Below are 20501 nucleotides of genomic sequence, written 5' to 3'. Positions count from 1 at the left end.
ATGAAATTTAAGAAAAAATAACGTTATAAAAGAATGGTGAAATTTAAAAGAGGAAAAAAAAATAAATCATAAACTTGTTCACATATTTCTATATAACATATTCTAGAGGCCTTCTTTCCATATTTTTATTTTCATTTTTTACAGTCCTAATAGTTATACGTGGCATGCACCAACTCGATTGGCAGACAAGGGGAGCCCTGTGTTGGTAAAGGAACGGTAGGCCGCATTAACTAACGAGAGCTCCACTTGTCTGGCAGGCCACCTTGTGTTGGGCCGTTGCAAGTTTGAACCTAGGGATGGCAGTGGCAGTAATAGAGCCCTACCCTGCCTCATTTGAATTGAACCGAGGATAGAGGACATAAAACAGAAAAATAGACCCAGAAAATGAAGGTTAAAATCAAAATCTGTATAGGGATAGAACCAGTGATGAACTTACTTTTGCCCTCGCCTCGCCCCCATCTTTGTTAAGAAAATTATTATTATATTTTTAGGGGTGAAAGTGGAGGTCCAAAGTTTTCCACCACAGCAAAGATTAAGGATGATAATTGACCAAAGAAAAAATGAGACCCCGCCCGGCTCTGTTCCTAAACTGCTAGTTTTTCCTTCCCCGCAAGTATAGCATGATGGGCCTAAGTTACGGCAGGGGTATTAAGAAAAGAGATTCCTTTTTCGGGCCAAATACCTCCCATCTAGGGATGACAGTGAACCGGGGGGACACGCCCCCCCACCTCATTTGGACCGGGGATGAAGGTTAAAATCTATCCCCATGCGGGAATGAACTTGCACTTTTCCTCGCCCCGCCCCATCCTTACACTTTCCCTCGCCCCGCCCCCCAATCCTTTAAGGAATGACTATAGACCGAGGGAAAAGCCCGGCCTCACCTCACCCCGTTTGGACCGGGAATGAAAGACATGAAACAGGGATGGAGGCGGGGGTGGAGGTTAAAATCCATCCCTGCGGGGGGATGGAAACCGAGATGAAGGTTCATATTTTGAAACGGGATAGGGGTGGAGACCTTGTCCCCCGCCCCGGTCCACTGCCATCCCTACTCCCATCTCTACCGTAGGTGCCAAAGAAAAATGAAAAGAAGATAAAAAAAAAAGAAAAAAAAAATTGAAAGGCAAGAGCGGAGACCTTGTCTCCGCACCCGCCCCTGCCCACTGCCATCCCTATTCGAACCCCAAATGCTACGGTTGTATGACCGGTAGAGGTCGGCCTAACCCCAGCTTTGACTGTAGGAGAAAAAAAAAAAACAAAGGTGGATGGCATTAACCACAATCTTTCTCTCAAAATAGTAGGAACAGGTGTATGTATGGAATGAATTCTCCTTTTAAGAACCAAACATGGGACCATACAAATCGTTCAATTCTTTTTTGTCCCGAGGAGGAAGAACCAAACGTACACAAATCATGGCTGCCCCATATTCCTCCTCCTGAGGTCCACCACCACGACGCTCACGTTGTCGGAGCTCTGCCGGAGGAGGGCCATCCTGGTGAGGAGGGTGGCCGCGATGGTGCACGCGTGGTCCTGGACGCCGTTGTCCTGTTCCCACTCGGCCGCACCCTGGAGGCACCTCGACGCGATGGAACAAGCCTCCTCGTTGGTCATCACGTCCCACAGCCCGTCGCTCGCCAGGATCAGGCACTCGTCGCCGTCCGTCCTGTCCGTCACGGTCACCTCGGGCATCGATGTCACGAACGGCTTCAGATAACCGTCCCCTAAAGACAATGAATCGGGACTTCTATGAGATGCAAACGAACGCAGAACCCCAGAAATTCCGAAAACAGAACATAGCGGAAAAAAGAACGGAAAATCGAATGTGAATTACCGATCGCGCGGGACATAGCGAGAACGCCGAGGAGGCGTGGGCAGTCCCAGAAGATGACACGTCCTCCGGCCGATTGGATCCGGAGAAGCTCGTCCGGCCGGTCCGGCTGCAACACCAACACCGAAGAAAACGAAACGTCAGACCCAAGCTCTTCGGAAAATCGCCGGAGAAGAGTTAGGATGAGAAGGAAAAAAAAGAGAATCCACGCACCTTGTGATCGGAAGAAAGAGGAACGGGCACCCCGTTGCGACAGAGGACGGCACGGGAGTCGCCGCAGTTGGCGACGGCGATCTGGCAGCCGCTCACGACGGCGACCACGGCCGTCGAGCCGACGGCCTCGCGCTGGGGCGTCCCGGTCTCGCAGCGGCACTCGATGCTGCCGGGGAGCTTGGCCGTCACCTCCTCGTCCATTCGCAGGAAGCTCCGCTCCAGCGCGCCCTTCCATCCAGTAGGCGCCCGGACGTTCTCCGGAGAGGACTCGAGCTCTTCTGCGACCAAATGGTGCATCCGATCCTTGCAAGATAATGCTACCTGCCGGAAGATTGAACGAGATGTTAGCCTAAAACTAAAGAAATTAGCTCCATAATTGGGGAATTTTACGCTCTACCGGAGAATCTCATTAACTCTCGATTAAGAAGAGAATTACTCGATTCACCTCTCTTTGAATGATTCTACTTACGTGAGAGCAACCGTGGCCGTCGAAGACGCCGAAGAAATGAAATTCGGCCGTCGAATTAGAGCTCCGCCGCCGAAAGAACGCCGGAACCGTCGATACAGCGTCTTCCATTTCTCTCCTCCGGCCACAAACAGATGATGTGCCGAACCTAGGGCAACGATCGGCGATTTCCGGCGGGATAGCAGGATCCCCTCCGGCGTCCTTCCTCTCCGGCGAGGCGTTCTTCGTCCCTTCGAGAGCGACGGCCTCCACGTCCTTGCAGTCCTCGCCGGGAATCACCTCCACGCACGTCTTGACGGCGTTACCGCACTCGCGCGGCGCGGCAGGTCCCTCTTTCTGCCGCTTCCTCGCGAGGTCCGGCGGTGCTGCGGGGGCGTTAGTGACGAATTTGAACCGCCGGATCTCCATGCGCCTCTTCCTCGCAGCCCTCGAGCTCGGCACGCACTCCGACGTGGTCTCCCCATCGCTAACCACCCCGCAGCAGATTTCCGCCATCAAAACTCCCCCAAAACCGGATGCAGAAAGAAACGCCGATCTTTTCTTGACGGAAGAAACCCCTAATTCAAAACACCCAGCTATTTTTCACGTCAAAATTCCGACCTTTTCCCGGATTCCGGCCGCAGGAACAAAAAAAAAATCCCAAAAAAGAATCGTTCCAGAGAAATTAAATTCCCTAGCACGTACAACACCAGATTTCCGGCGTCAAATGCAAGATTTGCCACTATCCAATTTCCGATTCGGAAACCCAGGAATCTTTCTCCCCGGACACCCTCACAAACCACACCCGAAAGAAACGATTTTTCCCCCTCCCAGAGCTCAGAGTAAGCACCCCGGATTCCTCTCCACCAAACGGGGTAGCCGGAAAAAAAAGCGAAGGATTTTCCTTCCCCGACCTCCTCCGAGACCCTAAGAAAATCCCAAAAACCCAAAACAACGAAAATCACAAGCGAGGAAACAGAGCCGTCCTCCTCCTCCTTCCTTCCACTTCTCTCTCTCTCTCTCTCTTTGAGGAGATCGTCCCTTTTTACAGAGAGAAGCCCCACCCCCACGACAGGAAGCGACGTCCATCCATCCGCGGGCAGCCTGCCCGTCACCGTCCGGTCAGCCCCTTTCAGACACCAGTTGGTGTGACGTGTTAGCCTCAGTCAATCTTAGCTGTCCGTTTTTTTTCTAATCCCCTACGACCACGTGTACCAATCGCTCTCTTCCACGCACGACCCCTGTACCCCCTCTCCCTCCCTTAATCCTTACACGCATGTGGTCCTGCGGGGCCCGCAACGATCCTTCACTTTATTCGGTACCCTAATTTTTTTTAATTATTCCTTCTGAACACGTGGCAAGTGATATCGTCGTTAGATCGAGATCGGAAGCGTTTATTTTACTTTGTTTTAAATATTAATACCTGATGGTGGGGCCCGCTGGTGGACACGTGTGGGACAAGCTTGCGTGGCGCTAGTCCGCTAGATAATATCTTAAAATTTCTAATGGACACGTATGGAAGGACAGCCCGTCCAGGTGGTGGGTCCCGCATGAGTCCTTGCGTCTTTGAGGGACACGTAAGGTAGTTCGACACCAAGCGAAATGACTGGATTGCCACCCTTGTTGGGAATCTTTCGGATGGCCCGGCAGGGGCTTGTTTGTCATTTGGTCGGCTGCCCGACTCGTGCAAGTAAAATAAATTGACCATTGACGGGAAGGACCATCGTTGGAGAGGGTAGGAACGTGGCGTTGTAGGACGAAATTGGCTGTTGACTTTTAATGACGAAACTGACCTCATATGACCTGACTGCCACACAACAGGAGTCGAACCACAGTCTATGGGTTGCTCGAGCCCAGGGTCGAACCGAGAGGTTCAAACGGTTCAAAATATATTTATAAGTAGCTTGCATCATCGCCGTCCATCGTGGCGATCAAGTCCACCAGTGGGGCAACGGTGATGCCAAATCACTCATAGCCGGTGATTTGGCATATCACCGGATCTGATCTCGTAACGGCAAAAGAGTCCCCGTAGGACTTGTTCACAGATCCTGTCCCGATGGTGTAAACCTGCGGTGCACCCAATGTCATCGGCTGTGAATCATTTGGCCAATGATTCAGGTAAATCCGCAGATACAGATTCTCAAGTTAATCGTTCTGAATATGCTAAAAAATAATTTAAAATTATTTTGTGTCAATCAGAACGTGACACATGTTAAAACCATTAAAATAATATCAAAAAATAATTTTAAGCATATTTTTACATTTATTTTAAATAGCTGATTCAGGTTAGTATCGCATAGATTTTCTGCCGATACGATACGTGTCAGGCCGATACAGACAACATCGCGGCGCACCCCTTGCCCCAAGGAGACAAAAGAGTTGGCGTTTGACCGATTCTTTTTTCCAAGAAAATGTTATTTTTGACCTCAGACAAATCTTAAAAATTAAAGCATACCGGGGCCGTATGAGATATTTCGTAACCAAGAGATTTCGGGTTCGAATCGCACTGAAGTTACTCCCCGAGCTTGTCTAAAAAATAAATAAAACATATATTTTCATATGAATTATGAACCCTCATTATTGAGAATTCCTTGGCACCACCTTCTTTTTCCCAAGAGTTTGCTCTTAAAAAACAAGCAGAGAACATGTCACATTTAAATCAGAGAAATTGCACATAAAATGCTAGTTAAAACTATAGGACTAACGTATTTTCTTGTGATGTTGGCGTCTGCATGTTTGTTGCGGGAACAATGCTTTCCCAAAAGGCATAAGAAAATTTCAGTGCCATGTGGGGGGAGCGGAATTGGCTTTCACATTCAAAGTGGGAAATGTGAATACTATCCACGGCACAGTCAATGGTTTGGTATAGATCTATTAAACTTCTATTGGAAAATGAAACCTTCAAAATATCTACCTATTTTTAAAATATCTCACTTTTATCAGGATACTAACATGATAAAAATAAATTTTGTATCGTTTCTACATTATCATATTCTAATTTATATTTTCCTATATTTCCATATATGCCAACGTTTTTCCATAAAAAAACATACAAAACTGCATATTAAAAAAAACGATACAACTATCTGCATAATTAAAAAAAACATTTTCCAATAAAAAAACTGCATATTAAAGAAAAAATACAAATGGACGCCGAGTTTTTCTTTTAAGCTCAGCCAAACGTGAAGGCACCACCCATTTGGCGACTCGGCCGATTCGCTGAGTACTTCAAACCGGGTCTAGTTGTGGACCGGCCCGCTGATCGTGGAAATTCATCTCGAGGGTGTTTTGGTAAATAAATAAGGTGCTTTTTGTATTTTTCACACGCCTCATTGTGTCGACACGTTTCAGGCAGATGGGACCTAATCTATTTCGACCAGTAAGTTGCCACGTCTCCCACCAGCTGGCAAGCGACCCTGGTTTAGTAAACCATAAGTGGTTAAGGGATTTGACCTTGGTCAGGTGAAGATTGGAACCATGGTTACACCGTGATCACCAACTGGAATTTAACACGTGTCCAGATTAGGTTAGGCCCACACTGGTTGAGTTTAGATGGTAAGGGTTTTTTCAAGGAATGATGGAATTTCCGGGCAGAATCATGACCGTCAGTAGAAAAGCAGGGATCGACGGCGGAGGGTCGCCCACAGGAGATCCGGGTGTGGGGCCCGCAAAGATCTGCCTTTGGGACGGGATGTAGCCAATACCATAGTCGGACGAATAGGATGTTGGCACTTAGCAAAACGGATTCGGATTCGGATTCGATTTGAAATACTGGAAAGATCATGCCAGATTCGATTTGGTTACATGTAAACGGATTCGGATATCCGTTAAATTCAGATATTTGTCAAATTCTGTAACAAAAAACTTACAATCAGATATGGTTTTGGCTTACTAAATTGAAACAAATTTAGTGGCATATCGAATAAATTCAGATTCATTGTCATCCCTAATTATAAAACAAAATGTAATATATAATAATAACAGCTGTAAAATGTAATATATGGAGTTAATATTTAATAAAAACATTTGTTTACAAACGCTTGTAAATCCCATAGGCACATGTTTTGATCCAAACGGACCTCAAAAATGAATTCGGCAAAATCCCACTCTTAGGAATCAAGATGTGGATGTGTTGAAGCCTTGTAAACCCTCGCCTGTCTTTAGTAACCGGACGATCCAAGAATCAATTCCCACTATGTCAAACATGTAGATCACATCCGTAAGGTTAGTTTTATAAAATAAAATAAAAAAATTAAAGCGTTTGTACATATAAAATATAAAAGTAGATCACATCCGTAAGGTTAGTTTTATAAAATAAAATAAAAAATTTAAAGCGTTTGTACATATAAAAGTTTGTAGTATATATATATATATTAAGGAGTTGAAACAAGTATTATCTTATTGTTTGTGTTCTTTTAATTGAATCTAACCTTATAGATATAATCTACATGGCCTTTTTGATGGGGATCAACTTTTGAGACACCCCAATATGATATGTGGATATATAGGTTTTTTTGGTCATTAAAAAACAAATGGCTATAAATGTGTCACTTTTTTAAGACTCGAACAAATGTATTACGAATGTTTGCACATATGAGTTTCAACTCATTGATACTGTATGCACATATGCACCAAAGACATATATATATATATATATATATATATATATATATATATATATATATATATATATATATATATATATATATATATATATATATATATATATATATATATATATGAGAGAGAGAGACTGCTGAAGTCGTCTGTACCTACAATCACCTTAACGAAAGCCAAAATATTTTATTTTTAGTTAAATCTAACTTTGTATTTGTGATCTAAGTTTTTTAGTAGGTACTAATTTTTGGATTGCTGGAATCCGGTTAAGTTTTTCTGGTGATGCAAAAGGCAACAATTGTAATGCAATGATTTTTCTCAACTAAAAAAAAAATATGTTTCTTCATCCAAAAGGCATGTTCAAGTTGTGGATTTTTCCTAAATTGACCATGCCCTGAACATATTTACAAGGTTAGATATACTCAAAATAACATGCATCGTGAGATTCCAACTAAATTGTAGGTAAAATTGATTATATATAATGCTAGAAAATATGTGATGGCTGCTCGCCCTATCCACGGATGAGCGGCCTCTTCCTCAACTCTCTTTGGGAAAGGGGATTAGCAAGTCTGATATATATATATATATATATATATATATATATATATATATATATATATATATATATATATATATATATAATGCTGCGGTGCTCCGAAAGCACCTACTCCCACCTACTAAAAATCATAGTTGTAGGTTGTTATCTCATCAATGGGACCTTATAGATATACTTAACATAGTTTATTTGATATAAGTTATATTTTTTGGGATATAAAAATAATATTTTGTAAGGCATGAAATTTTGGTACATTGTGAGCAGTAGATTTTTTAAGATTATAAAATAGCTGCATGTATTTCATAATCACATGATTCAAAACTTGTTTTCCACAAAACAATGATGGTAGATCATATCTATAGGGTCTGTTCAACAAAAAAGGCTCATAAGTTTTAAAAAATTGAAGTTTTATTAGGTGGGAGTGGGTACTCTCGATCGGAGTGGGTCTGTGCTAAACCACATGCTAAATCGGTTTTTCAACTTCTCCGATGCTTTTTATGCGGTTCCAGACCTATAAATGTGTTGGGCATAGTCAATTTAATAAGAATCCACACCTCGATCATGTGTTTTCAATAAAAAAATGATGTTTGAGCCTGGGAAATTTACAAAATTTTTGGACCGTTGTTTTTTCAAACTTTATAAAAACCCGCTGTGTTGGAATCAAAAGCTTCAAGAGCTGATCCCAATAAAATCAAGTACATAAATCACATCAGAATTTAAAAATAAAATAAAAAAGCCCAAAAAACCTATTCGGCATGCGGTTTAGCACCAAATGGGTTTAACACGGTTACCATATATATATATATATAGAGGGGTGGCAATCGGGTCGGGTTGGCGTGTCAGCATACCTCAACCCGAACCCGACCCATTTATTAAACGGGTTTGCTGTGGCAAACACTAACCCAACCCATTTAATAAATAGGTAACCCGACATGACCCACCAACCCGTTTAATAAATGGGTTGGGTCGGGAAAACGGGTTGGCGGGTAGTGGGCAGGTTGGTGGGTCGGGTTAGCAGGTTGACCCACCCGCCTAACCCGTTTATTAAACGGGTCAGGCAGGTTGGCGGGTTGGCATACCCCTAACCCGAACCTGACCCATTTAATAAACAGGTTAGGCGGGTCGACCCGTTTATTAAACGGGTTGGCTTAAGCCCAACCCGAACCCGCCTAAGAGGCTGGTCTGCCTAAGAGGCGGGTTGGCGGGTCGTGTCAGGTTTTGCCCCCCTATATATATAAGTGTGTGTGTTCTAGGGCAGGCTCATGTCTTGGATGTTGAATATTTAGCTTAGGTATTAAGAGGTTCAATAATTATTGACTCCATGAAAAGAAAATATTTTTAAATAGACTATCTTGAAAACAAGTTTAATTCTAATTATGTTATTTTCTTTGCTGTTACATTGTCATAAAAATACTGGAAGACAGACAGAGAGAGAGAGAGAGAGAGAGAGAGAGAGAGAGAGAGAGAGAGAGAGAGATTTGGGGCCCTTTCTCAAGAGTAACATTTGACAAAAATCCCAGTGGTTGGTAGGAGCTGTCAGTGCACGTCTTCTTATGTTGGGATATTGCAGGTTCAAACCCACAGTGGTAAAAACTGGTGGGTGTCTGCCTAACCCCAGCTTGCCTTTCAATAAATAAATAAAAAACATTTGATAAAAAATATCTGCATTCTAGTTTGCTTTTAGGTAAGTCGGTGTAATAAGTAAGCATAAAACGCATGCACGTTTAAATGGCGCTTTTAATAAAGTTCGGTATTTGAGTCATCTAAGGATATGTCAGCATATGAATAAAAATATTTGAACATTAATAAAAACTTCGATCTTTTACAAGTTCGCTGATACCATGCACTTTGAGTATTTTGGTGGGGATGCTTTAACTGCCTACCAAATGGGACTTTTTGAACATCAACGAGCAAATCATCCACTACCAGTACGCCAGCCCTCGGCTAAAGCCTGTTTTTTCACCCAGGTCTTTAAAGATCAAGAACCATCACTAAAGACCATAGTGACAAATATAGCGCAAGAAATTGCCTGAAAGTTTAAAACGGCAATTTCTCATGAGATTTTCAAATTATTGTGAGATTTATGAAAAAACATAAAATACTGTAATTTAAACATGATATTTATATTTTAAATGGCTATTTATCGTGAAAACACCATGTATTTTTATTTTTAAATAATTTTTATTAATATTTCTTATAAAAAATTATTTTTTAAATTATTTTTATTGCCAAGATTTTGCCAAAAAATGCAAGATTTATGAAAAAATTTCCTCAAAAGTTTTTGAAAAATGAGATTTTGCCATTTTTAAACGTTTGTCACTATGTTAAAGATCTAAAAAATACAAAATCTAACAAACGTTTACCCATTACTGTTACGGGCAAATATATATATATATATATATATATATATATATATATATATATATATATATATATATATATATATATATATATATATAAGCTACCGTTGCCATTACTTACAAAATGCCACATAATTTTTTTTTCATTTTTTGGTTGTTTTTCATAAAACTAAGCTTACAAGTGTCACTTTATGGGTAGAGTGGGCACGTTCCTTCATGGGGGTGGGCAGTGCCCACCTTGACCCAGGGCATTGCCAAGTTAGGGTGGGTACCAGTGTTGTGCCCCCCTCCCCAACGAGCGATGACCCAACCCTGGAGGCCCGAGCCCCACTCTCTCTCTCTCACCATCTTTGTTCTCTCTCTCTCTCTCTCTCTCTCTCTCTCTCTCTCTCTCTCTCTCTCTCTCTCTCTCTCTCCGGTGCAGTTTCGCCCCTGCGCATTCTCAGTCGGCCACTTGACAGTGCAAACAAGCATGGCATACTTCTTGAAGTTGTGGATTCTCATGTTGGAGTCACCCATGTATAAAGACTCTTCTAGAGGTGTCCCTATCAGATAAACCTTACCATTCGGATGAAACAATTATTTTAACTATTTCTTAATAAAGATTAATGTTATAAAAAGAGGTATTGATGAGAGACCCCGGTGCAAAAAACAGAAAAAAATCAACATAGTTGATTATTCTGGGATTTGGATCATCCTCACCATCGTTGGGGGGGCTGCGCTCATCAAGGGTTGTGACCGGTTGAGGAGACGAATGTCTCAGAGACGATAGATCGGGTTCACTCATCGACCATTATCAGTCGAACATGGCTGCTTCAGGTATGTTCCATCTCATCTCTTGTACAGGCACCAACATTGGGTTATGGGCGCATGCCACGCTTTTTTGTTGTGTGGGTCTGTTGGCATTTTTCTGTGACTGTCACCATGGGGCAACGCAGCAGGTTGGTTGTGGGTGTGGGTACATTGGGAGCATCCTGTTCACGTTCTCGTTCTACTAATCTGAGTACTCCCTCACATAAACAGTTTTCACCAGTACGAAAGGGGTAACCGGCTCACACCTGTTGCGTCGTTGCCGGTCGCCGATGATTGTCGTCGTGAGGCGACAACATTCCCGACAACGCTTTCTAAGAAAAAAAACCACATAAGGATAAGCCATGGGTTTTTACCTCTGGTCGTCGGGCTGCAGGGGCTTCTGCCAATGCCGGGGTTTGCCGTTGAATCGTCGTTGGGTCAATGGGGGTTTCATCAGATCGTCGATGTTAGTCCCGCAACACGCGGCAACCAGGGATTGAAAAACCCTTTTTATGCTTTTTCCCCTTCCCTGTGCCATTGAGGCTCTGGCTACCTATCCACCGAGAAGAAGGCTTTTTGCCGGTCGTTTCACCTATGTCGTCGGACGTCCGACGATATGAGACATCTGTAGGGCGAACCAGCCTTTTTTTGAGTTTCCCTCTACCATCGGGCAGGTGGGAATCGCAGTCGCCGACGAGCCTCTAAGGCGATGTGAATCGCCATCACCGATAGCTTTTTCGATAGGTCGCCCACTACAAGAAACCTGTGGATTAGCGATGACCTAAATCTATCGCTAATCCGACGTTAATCCGTCGCTAAACAGCTTAGTGACGGATTAGCGTTAGATTAGAGACAGATAGCTTCCATCATAATTTTTTTGATGCTAAATTAGCGACGAAATATATCTGTTGCCAATTACATCCCTAAGTAGCGACGAAATGTATATGTCGCTAAGTTGTGACAGAATAATGAATGCCAACATCTGTCGCAAGGTCATCGTTAGTATACGATGATTTTGGTGTTGCGACAGATTTATAGTCGTTGCTACATTCAATGCTAATAGTAATTAGCAACGGATATATCCGTCGCTAATCCATCGCAAACAAGGAAAAAAATCAAAAAAATATTTGAAAATTAAATATCGAGAAAAAAATTCTCGTGATACAATTTATATTTCCTATACAATTTATATTTCCTATGAATAAAAAATAAAGTACATATCAAAATACATATAAAAGGAAACTAAAACAATTAATCAATCAACTGTAAAATTCGCAAGTTCTAATTATTTACAATTCAACATTTACATTTTTGAAACAAAAAGAAGGTAGAACAAATTCAACACATGAATCTAATCATCGCCAAGATTTTGTGCGTCCTCTTATTCATTGTCTTGATCAGTCCCTTCAGCTCCACTACGTTGATTATCGCCAGCAACCTACATGAGAAAAGAAAGGTCAATATTGATAAACAAAATATACTAAAATAAATTATACATTATATGTGATTCTATCATGCTCATATGTGTTCTAAGGCAGTAAAAAAATTATATATGTGATTCTATCATGCTCATATGTATTCTAAGGCAGTAAAAAAACTGTATATGTGATTCTATCATGCTCATATGTGTTCTTAAGGCAGTACAAAAAACTTATATGTGATTCAATCATGCCTATATGTGCTCTAAGGCAGTTAAAAAACTTTATATGTGATTCAATTATGCTTATATGTGTTCTAAAGGCAATAAAAAAAATTTATATGTGATTCTACCATGCTCATATGTGCTCTAAGGCAGTAAAAAAACTGTATATGTGATTCTACCATGCTCATATGTGTTTTAAGGTAGTAAAAAAACTTTATGTGTGATTCTATCATGCTCATATGTGTTCTAAGGCAGGCAAAAAACTGTATATGTGATTATATCATGCTCATATGTGCTCTAAGGTAGTCAAAAAAACTATATATGTGATTCTATCATGCTTATATATGCTCTAAGGCAGTCAAAAAACTTTATATGTGTTTCTATGATGCTCATATGTGTTCTAAGGCAGGCAAAAAATTGTATATGTGATTATATCATGCTCATATGTGTTCTAAGGTAGTCAAAAAAACTGTATATGTGATTCTACCATGCTCATATGTACTCTAAGGCAGTCAAAAAACTGTGCATGTGATTCTATCATGCTCATATATGTTCTAAGGCAGGCAAAAAACTGTATATATGATTATATCATGCTTATATGTGTTCTAAGTCAGTCAAAAAAAATTTATATGTGCTTCTATCATGCTCATATGTTCTCTAAGGCAGTCAAAAAACTTTATATGTGATTCTATCATGCTCATATGTGTTCTAAGGCAAGCAAAAAACTGTATATGTGATTATATCATGCTCATATGTGTTCTAAGGCAGTCAAAAAAATTGTACATGTGATTCTACCAAGCTCATCTGTACATTAAGGCAGTAAAAAAATTGTATATGTATTTCTATCATGCTCATGTGTGTTCTAAGGCAGGCAAAAAACTGTATATGCGATTATATCATGCTCATGTGTGTTCTAAGACAGTAAAAAAAACTTTATATGTGATTCTATCATGCTCATATGTTCTATAAGGCAGTAAAAAAACTTTATATGTGATTCTATCATGCTCATATGTGTTCTAAGGCAAGCAAAAAACTGTATATGTGATTATATCATGCTCATATGTGTTCTAAGACAGTAAAAAAAAACTTTATATGTGATTCTATCATGCTCATATGTTCTATAAGGCAATCAAAAAACTTTATATGTGATTCTATCATGCTCATATGTGTTCTAAGGCAAGCAAAATACTGTATATGTAATTATATCATGCTCATATGTGTTCTAAGGCAGTCAAAAAAACTGTATATGTGATTCTATCATGCTCATATGTGCTTTAAGGCAGTCAAAAAACTGTATATGTGATTCTATTATGCTCATATGTGTTCTAAGACAGGCAAAAAACTATATATGTGATTATATCATGTTCATATGTGCTCTAAGGCAGTAAAAAAAACTGTATATGTGATTCTACCATGCTCATATGTGCTCTAAGGCAGTCAAAAAACTGTATATGTGATTCTACCATGCTCATATGTGTTCTAAGGCAGTAAAATTTTTTTATATGTGATTCTATTGTGCTCATATATGTTCAAAGGCAGTAAAAAAATTATATATGTGATTCTATCATGCTCATATGTGTTCTAAGATAGTAAAAATATTATACTGAAATATTATATAAAAGGTCAGTATTGATAAACAAAATATACTGAAATAAATTATATGCAATGCACCTAAGTTAAGGCAATCAAAGTTATATGAAATCTAACGACATGCAATACATCACATGAAACTTTCATACCTGAGAGGCACCTACAAACGAAGCTCCTCTGTTTTGCAAAAAACTGTTGAACTCATCCCAGAGAACGTTGGCAATTGTTTCATAGAAGTAGTCACGTATTGTGTCCTTAACGATCTGGCGTATATTATCCCAAGAATCAGTCGGATGCTTGGAACTGATGTTGATGGGAGAAGTCTCTAAGCCGTGACTGGATGGAGCAACGACTGGTGAGGTGTTCATATTACTCCCAAACCCGAACACATGACCATTTTTGGGTTCACCTGCTACAGTCACCCATGCTGCAGGATCAAATGATGAATGCTAAGTAGCATCATCGTCATATCGCTCTACCATCTATTGCTCATATGACTCCTACAAAATAATGTTTACAGTATGAATTAATAATTAAGAATTACAATGTTTATGATAACTTATATATTACAATGATTATTAATACAATAAATACATATCAACAATGCCTCATTTTTCTGCTACGAATTCTACCGTGGTCTTACGTTTATGTGTTTGAACAAACACATCCTTGTATGACACAATGCCTCATTTTTCTGCTTCCTGCGAAGTGAAATGATAAAAGATTTAGTTAACAGGTTTGCAACAATACTTATAAAATTAATTTTTTTATATATTGATGAGTTGTCATTTTCTTCAGGTGGCTCCCAAAAGTCCTAGATCCACCTATGTGTAGATGGGCTTCGGGCATTTTCGCTCGATTTTGTGCAGCTTTCACTGAGCGATTTCGAAATGCATCTCCAGCCCACTTGTCACACATTACATCCCAAACATCTGACCTGATAGTAGGAGGTCCATGGCCCTTCCACTGCAGTAGATCATCTATCCCGCCAGATGTTTTTCTTGCTGCAGTCTTCATATTGTGCAGCATATCTGCAAATCGATTGACAGCCACCTTCCTTGCGTCATGTTCCTCCATCGCAGTCGCAAAGCGATTTGAAGCCTACAAATATTTTCAAAAAGTTAATAGACATGACTATAACAAATAATTAAATATGAAACACATTAACTATGAAAAACAACTGTATACCATGAATGAGGATTACAATCTGTCTATCACCTCTTTTGGATACTCTTTTCATTGAACGATCGATCCTGGTAGATGTTGAAATAGTGAATTCCTAATATCGTGTAATACTTCTTGTGGCACGAACCTCGTGCTGCACATGAATTGGTACACAGTAAATATCAATATACAATATTTATAAGATATGCAATAAGTGAAAACAAAATACTTACAGTCGATTATCGATATACACTATTTGAATTAGTCTTCTTGTGCCAGACTAAGAAGACCCTACATCCTGTGTTGGCTGCTAACTTGTATAATCAACTGGTGTAGGTGGGTCATATACAGGCGAAACATCATCTATAAAAAAATATGTTAGAAATTCTCAAAATGCGCATTTCATCTAATCAAGTATCCAATTAGTTAAATAATATACCTATCAAAGGCTGAGACTAGCTACTACTAGATGAATAATCATTGTAAGCTCCACAAACCATATTCTAACAAATAAAAAATATCATGCAATACATTCAAATTGTTTCAAATCATTCACATCAAGTATTTCAATATATTCAAATAATTCAAATCAAGTATTACAATACATTTAAATCATTCAAATCATTAGAATACTTGCAAATCATTCAAATTATTGCAATACATTTCAATATATTCAAATAATTCAAATCAAGTATTGCAATATATTCAAATCATTAAAATCATTAGAATACCTGCAAATCATTCAAATCATTACAATACATTCAAAACATTGGAATACATTCAAATAAAGGTTTATATTACAAGATTTTGCTCACTAGCTCAAGAATTCTTCCTCATCAGTTGTTTGACTTTCATATTTTTCTTCTTCTTCATCTTCTTCATCATCTTTTTCTTCATCTTCTTCTTCATTGTTTGCCCATCCACTTGGCATATCATTTGGATCACATTTTTCTATGAATGTTTCATCGACCAATGAAGATATGACATTCAAATCATGCACAACATTGTGGCCATAAGAGCAGTCATAGATATCATCTGATTGATAGTAATCACTCTCTTCAGTTAACTTGTCTTCCTGTAACTGATCATACTCAGGGTATAGTATGAACTTCACCTAGCAAACTGCTCACCATTCATTTATATCTGACTTTTTTATATTCGGATATGAAGTATAATAAACTTGTTGAGCTTGCGAGGCTAATATGAATGGTTTATATGTTCCAAACCTTGATTTATGATTCACCTCCATAATGTTTGAGGCTTTATCGACTCTTGTTGCAGTTTGATCAAAACCAATGACACTTGAATAAAATTACCCTATTATTTATGCCTAAGTGAGTCAACTCTATTATTTCCTTTATAACACTGTAGTAATCGTGTTCATTTTCACCGTAGTTGTTATCCTTGACACACACGCCACTATTTATCGTTGATTTGTGTATACCGTAGTCTTTTGTTTAGAATCGATAACCATTTACGATGTACCTGTTGTAACATTGTACAACTTTGGTCGGACCATTTTGTAAATCACATATTTCTTGATCTTTAACATCACCATGGCGGACTTACAAACATAAACAATGATTGTAATCACGACTAATTATGTAACTTAGTGTTGTTTGCAAGTACACAATTTATGTGAGCGGCCTTACCAACTCTGTCAACCACTCTACAAACTTAGTTTCACGTTCTTTTTGTACTTTTGCATCAGTGAGATGTAAAACTTCTCTTCGCAACTCCAAATCAAATCGTCTGCAAACCACAAATACTTATATTACCAAACCATGTATGCACGTATGGTACATAAAAGGATTTAGAATTATGTTGTGTCTACGTATACTTACTCGATGTATGGGTCGATCGCTGAGCAATTAAAAAGAATATTGATGTGTGTTGCGTCTTGCTTTCGATCTGCCAAGAGTCTTGATCGACAACTACCAAATGCATACCCAAGTGATTGAAATATCGACAATTAGTCAACTATAGTTACTTGTTCTCCATCATCGTTATGAGGTGGGCGTGTGTAACGTGTTGGAATGCGAGGTTCGAAGTATATAGATGAGAAATTTGAAATCTCTTCCAAAGTGTACACCTCACAAATATTCTACTCTTTCTTTATTACGAACCTTTTTTTTTTGAGGTCAAACATGCATCTGTCAAAAATATACATTTCAAATTTGAAATATCTGTCATTGAAGAGACAAATATAAGAAAACATATACCTTTCAAATAAGTACATCCACCGATATTGCACAGGACCACCAACCCTTAGTTCATATGACAAATGTATGATCAAATGTTCCATAACATCGAAAAATGTTGGCGGAAAAATCTTTTCTAGCAGACAAACAGTAGTGATGATAGAATCCTCAAGATTATTTACATCAGATACTACGACTTCTGAGGCGCATAATGTTCTAAAAAAATCGCTCAACTAGGACAATACCCCCCATATAGGTTTGTCTAACATATCATGGAATGCTAGGGGTATCAATCGTTGCATAAAGATATGACAATCATGGCTCTTCAACCCATATAACTGTCCATCATAGTGATGTATAGTTGCTCATTCGTTAGGTGCTCAAACAAAGGTCACTCACGCTGCTTATTCATTAGGTGTTCAACATCTTTTTTGCACAACATGCTAAAATAGTGCCAGTAAAAGTCTAAAAGTGTTTGCTTAGACTTTTATTGATGCTAATTTAGTGTCACTAAAAGTCTTTTTGTACAAAAAAGATTGAGCATCGTGAGTGACCTTCGTTTGAGCACCTAACAATTGGGTAGCTACCAATTTTCGTATATATATATATATATATATAATTTTCAGTGTTTTTTCAAAATTCTGCCCATACATATGTGATTTATATGTTTGTTTTTATAGGAATTACTTCTTTGAGCATTTAATTTTGACGCATGGATAGGTTTTTATAAGATTTTAAAAAATCAGCGACCTATAATTTTCATAAATGTTTGAGGCCCCAAATACCAAATTTTCATCAAAAATGCATGATCCAAGTATCAATTTCTAATAAATCAATCATGTTGAATACATCTATGGGGTTGAAATTTTGAAAAAAAACACAACATAAATCCAATAGCATGTTTCATTTAGCACGGCACCCATTTTGTAGGTTTATATATATATATATATATATATATATATATATATATATATATATGCACAAGCTCACCTGAGCCGAGCCTAACACTTTGTGTTCCGGCTCAACTTGTTTAAGCTAAATGAGTTGTTCCTACAGGGGTGGATCTAGGGGGCGGGGGGCGAGGAGGGGCTCAAGCCCCTCCTCAAGTTTTGAAATTTTTTATTATTTTATTATAAAAGTTTATATTGCCTCTTTTTATATTTTAGTTTTATATTTTATTTTTTATAAAAAAAATTTGCCTCCCTTTAAGCAAAATATAAAAATTTATATTGCCCCCTTTTATATTTTATTTTATTATAAAATGTTTTTGCCCCCTTTAATCAAAATATAAAAAATTATATTGCCCCCCTTTTATATTTTATTTTATTATAATTTTTTTTTGCTCCCTTTAAGCAAAATCCCCTTCTTTTTATTTTAGTTTCATATTTTATTTTATTATAAAAACTTTTTGCCCCTTTAAGCAAAATCCCGGAACTTGTATTACGCGATATGGCAAGACATTTTTCGGTAGATGATTGCACTTGATCTGTGACCGCAGGTGGGATCAAACAAAAAAACAGATTACAAAAACTTATCTTATTTATCTGCTATTTACAAACAGCTGCCTACAATTTTTGAAGAACGTGCCTGAGGTATATAATGTGTCCTAATTTTTGTCATTTTTCTATAAAACAATTCATCTTATGTCATCTAATTTCATTATTTAAACGAATCAACGCTAAGGGCATTTTAGTTACTTTGCCTGACTAAGGGTAAAGGGACTGATTTCATGCCCACATGATCCTCAACATAAATTGTACATGCAGGTGGCTAATTGTCATAACCAAAATGTTAAGTGGCCTTTTGTAAATAGTGGATAAGTCAGGCAGCTTATTACGAATTGCTCTAAAAAATGACCTGGTGTGAAAAACCAAAAGTCCTATTTTATGGACATCAGAAATGTTACCTTTGCACGAGACATAAGCCATATGTAGGGTATTAACGGGTTGGTTTTACCCCGACCCAACCCGACCTTACCAAACTCTATAGGGTCCGGGTATGGTAACAAATAATAAAACCTGATTAAGACTCGGGACCGGATCCAAAGGTCCGATTAATACATGGACCTGGGTATAGTTTGTGAAATTTTATACCAGACTCTGCCCAACCTGAGTTTAGATTAAGACCCACAAATTTTCAATGTAAAAATGATAAAAAATATTATTTTACCGCGGATGGTCTGAGTCTGGTTCATATAGTTCTTATCAGGTCCGGGTATGGTTTCTCTTATAGTAGACCCGATTAGACCCAAGTCTGGATCCGATACCATACCCAAAAATATAGTCAAAGTCTGGTTCCACTTGGGTCCGAACCAAACCCAACCCGTTGCTACCCCTACCCATATGGTTGTGGATTCTCGTGATTTCAATGGAATGAACAATCCCCAATCGGTTTCAAACATTAGATAGTGTGACCCGTTTGAGTATATAGTTAAGATGCCTATATTACAGCTTTGACCACCAAAACCATCTATATTTAGGGGTAAATACTTAATATTAATTATAGAAATCTGCAATTTAGCAGAAATCCATAGTTGGCGTGATATCTATTTAATTAGACCCCACGAAAATGATTTTATCATGTTTTTTTTTCTCATTAGGGAGATTTTTTACATGGTGAATTTTTAGTGCTCTGTCGGCCATTGATTTTTTAATTGTTATTAAAAACCTATTTTAAATATCATTTTGTTGGATAAATAAAACCATTAAAATTATATTTCTAGGGTCCCATCCTTTAAATAATCGGTAGTGTTTGGTTTGGACCTAGGTGGAACCAGACTTGGACCAGATTTTCAAGTATAATATCGGTTAGGACTCGAGTCGAATTGAGTTCACTATAACAAAAACTATACCCGAAACCGATAAGAACTACATGAACCAACACTACAAGAAAAACACTAATTAGTGACGAACATTTGCGATGGATAAAATTCATCGCAAATTAGTGACGGATTAGCGAGAGAAAGATATTCATCGCTAAAATATTGTGTATTTGTGATTTTAGCGACGATAATTTTTTTGTCGATAATTCGCCGCTGCTTTGCGATAGATTAGCGATGGATTTTATTCTGTCTTCATATCCATCATAACTTAGCGA

General features: G+C 38.7%; 1 protein-coding gene across 1 annotated transcript; it reads right to left on the bottom strand.

Moving 5' to 3' along the window:
* Positions 1-1307: 1307 nt before the first annotated feature.
* LOC149839893 (putative protein phosphatase 2C 24) lies at positions 1308-3550 on the bottom strand. Its single transcript, XM_090002875.1, has 4 exons — positions 2508-3550; positions 2039-2359; positions 1829-1934; positions 1308-1718 (listed from the first exon to the last, which is right to left on the bottom strand). Exons 1-4 carry the CDS (start codon positions 2997-2999, stop codon positions 1408-1410), a joined length of 1230 nt encoding a protein of 409 aa, XP_089859001.1. The 5' UTR covers positions 3000-3550; the 3' UTR covers positions 1308-1407.
* Positions 3551-20501: the final 16951 nt, after the last annotated feature.

Source organism: Nuphar pumila, chromosome 4 (assembly GCF_984573655.1).
Source record: "Nuphar pumila chromosome 4, dmNupPumi1.hap1.1, whole genome shotgun sequence".
Classification (NCBI taxonomy): Eukaryota; Viridiplantae; Streptophyta; class Magnoliopsida; order Nymphaeales; family Nymphaeaceae; genus Nuphar; species Nuphar pumila.
The sequence above is the reverse complement of the archived record's forward strand: the minus strand, read 5'-3'. Positions and strand labels throughout refer to the sequence as shown.

Excerpts from the sequence above, each read along its gene's own strand:
- LOC149839893 (XM_090002875.1), bottom strand. The coding sequence starts at position 2,999 with ATGGCGGAAATCTGCTGCGGGGTGGTTAGCGATGGGGAGACCACGTCG. Across the intron at positions 2,360-2,507 it reads ACGGCCACGGTTGCTCTCAC|GTAGCATTATCTTGCAAGGA; the intron begins GTAAGTAGAATC and ends ATCTTCCGGCAG. Across the intron at positions 1,935-2,038 it reads CTCTTTCTTCCGATCACAAG|CCGGACCGGCCGGACGAGCT; the intron begins GTGCGTGGATTC and ends TTGGTGTTGCAG.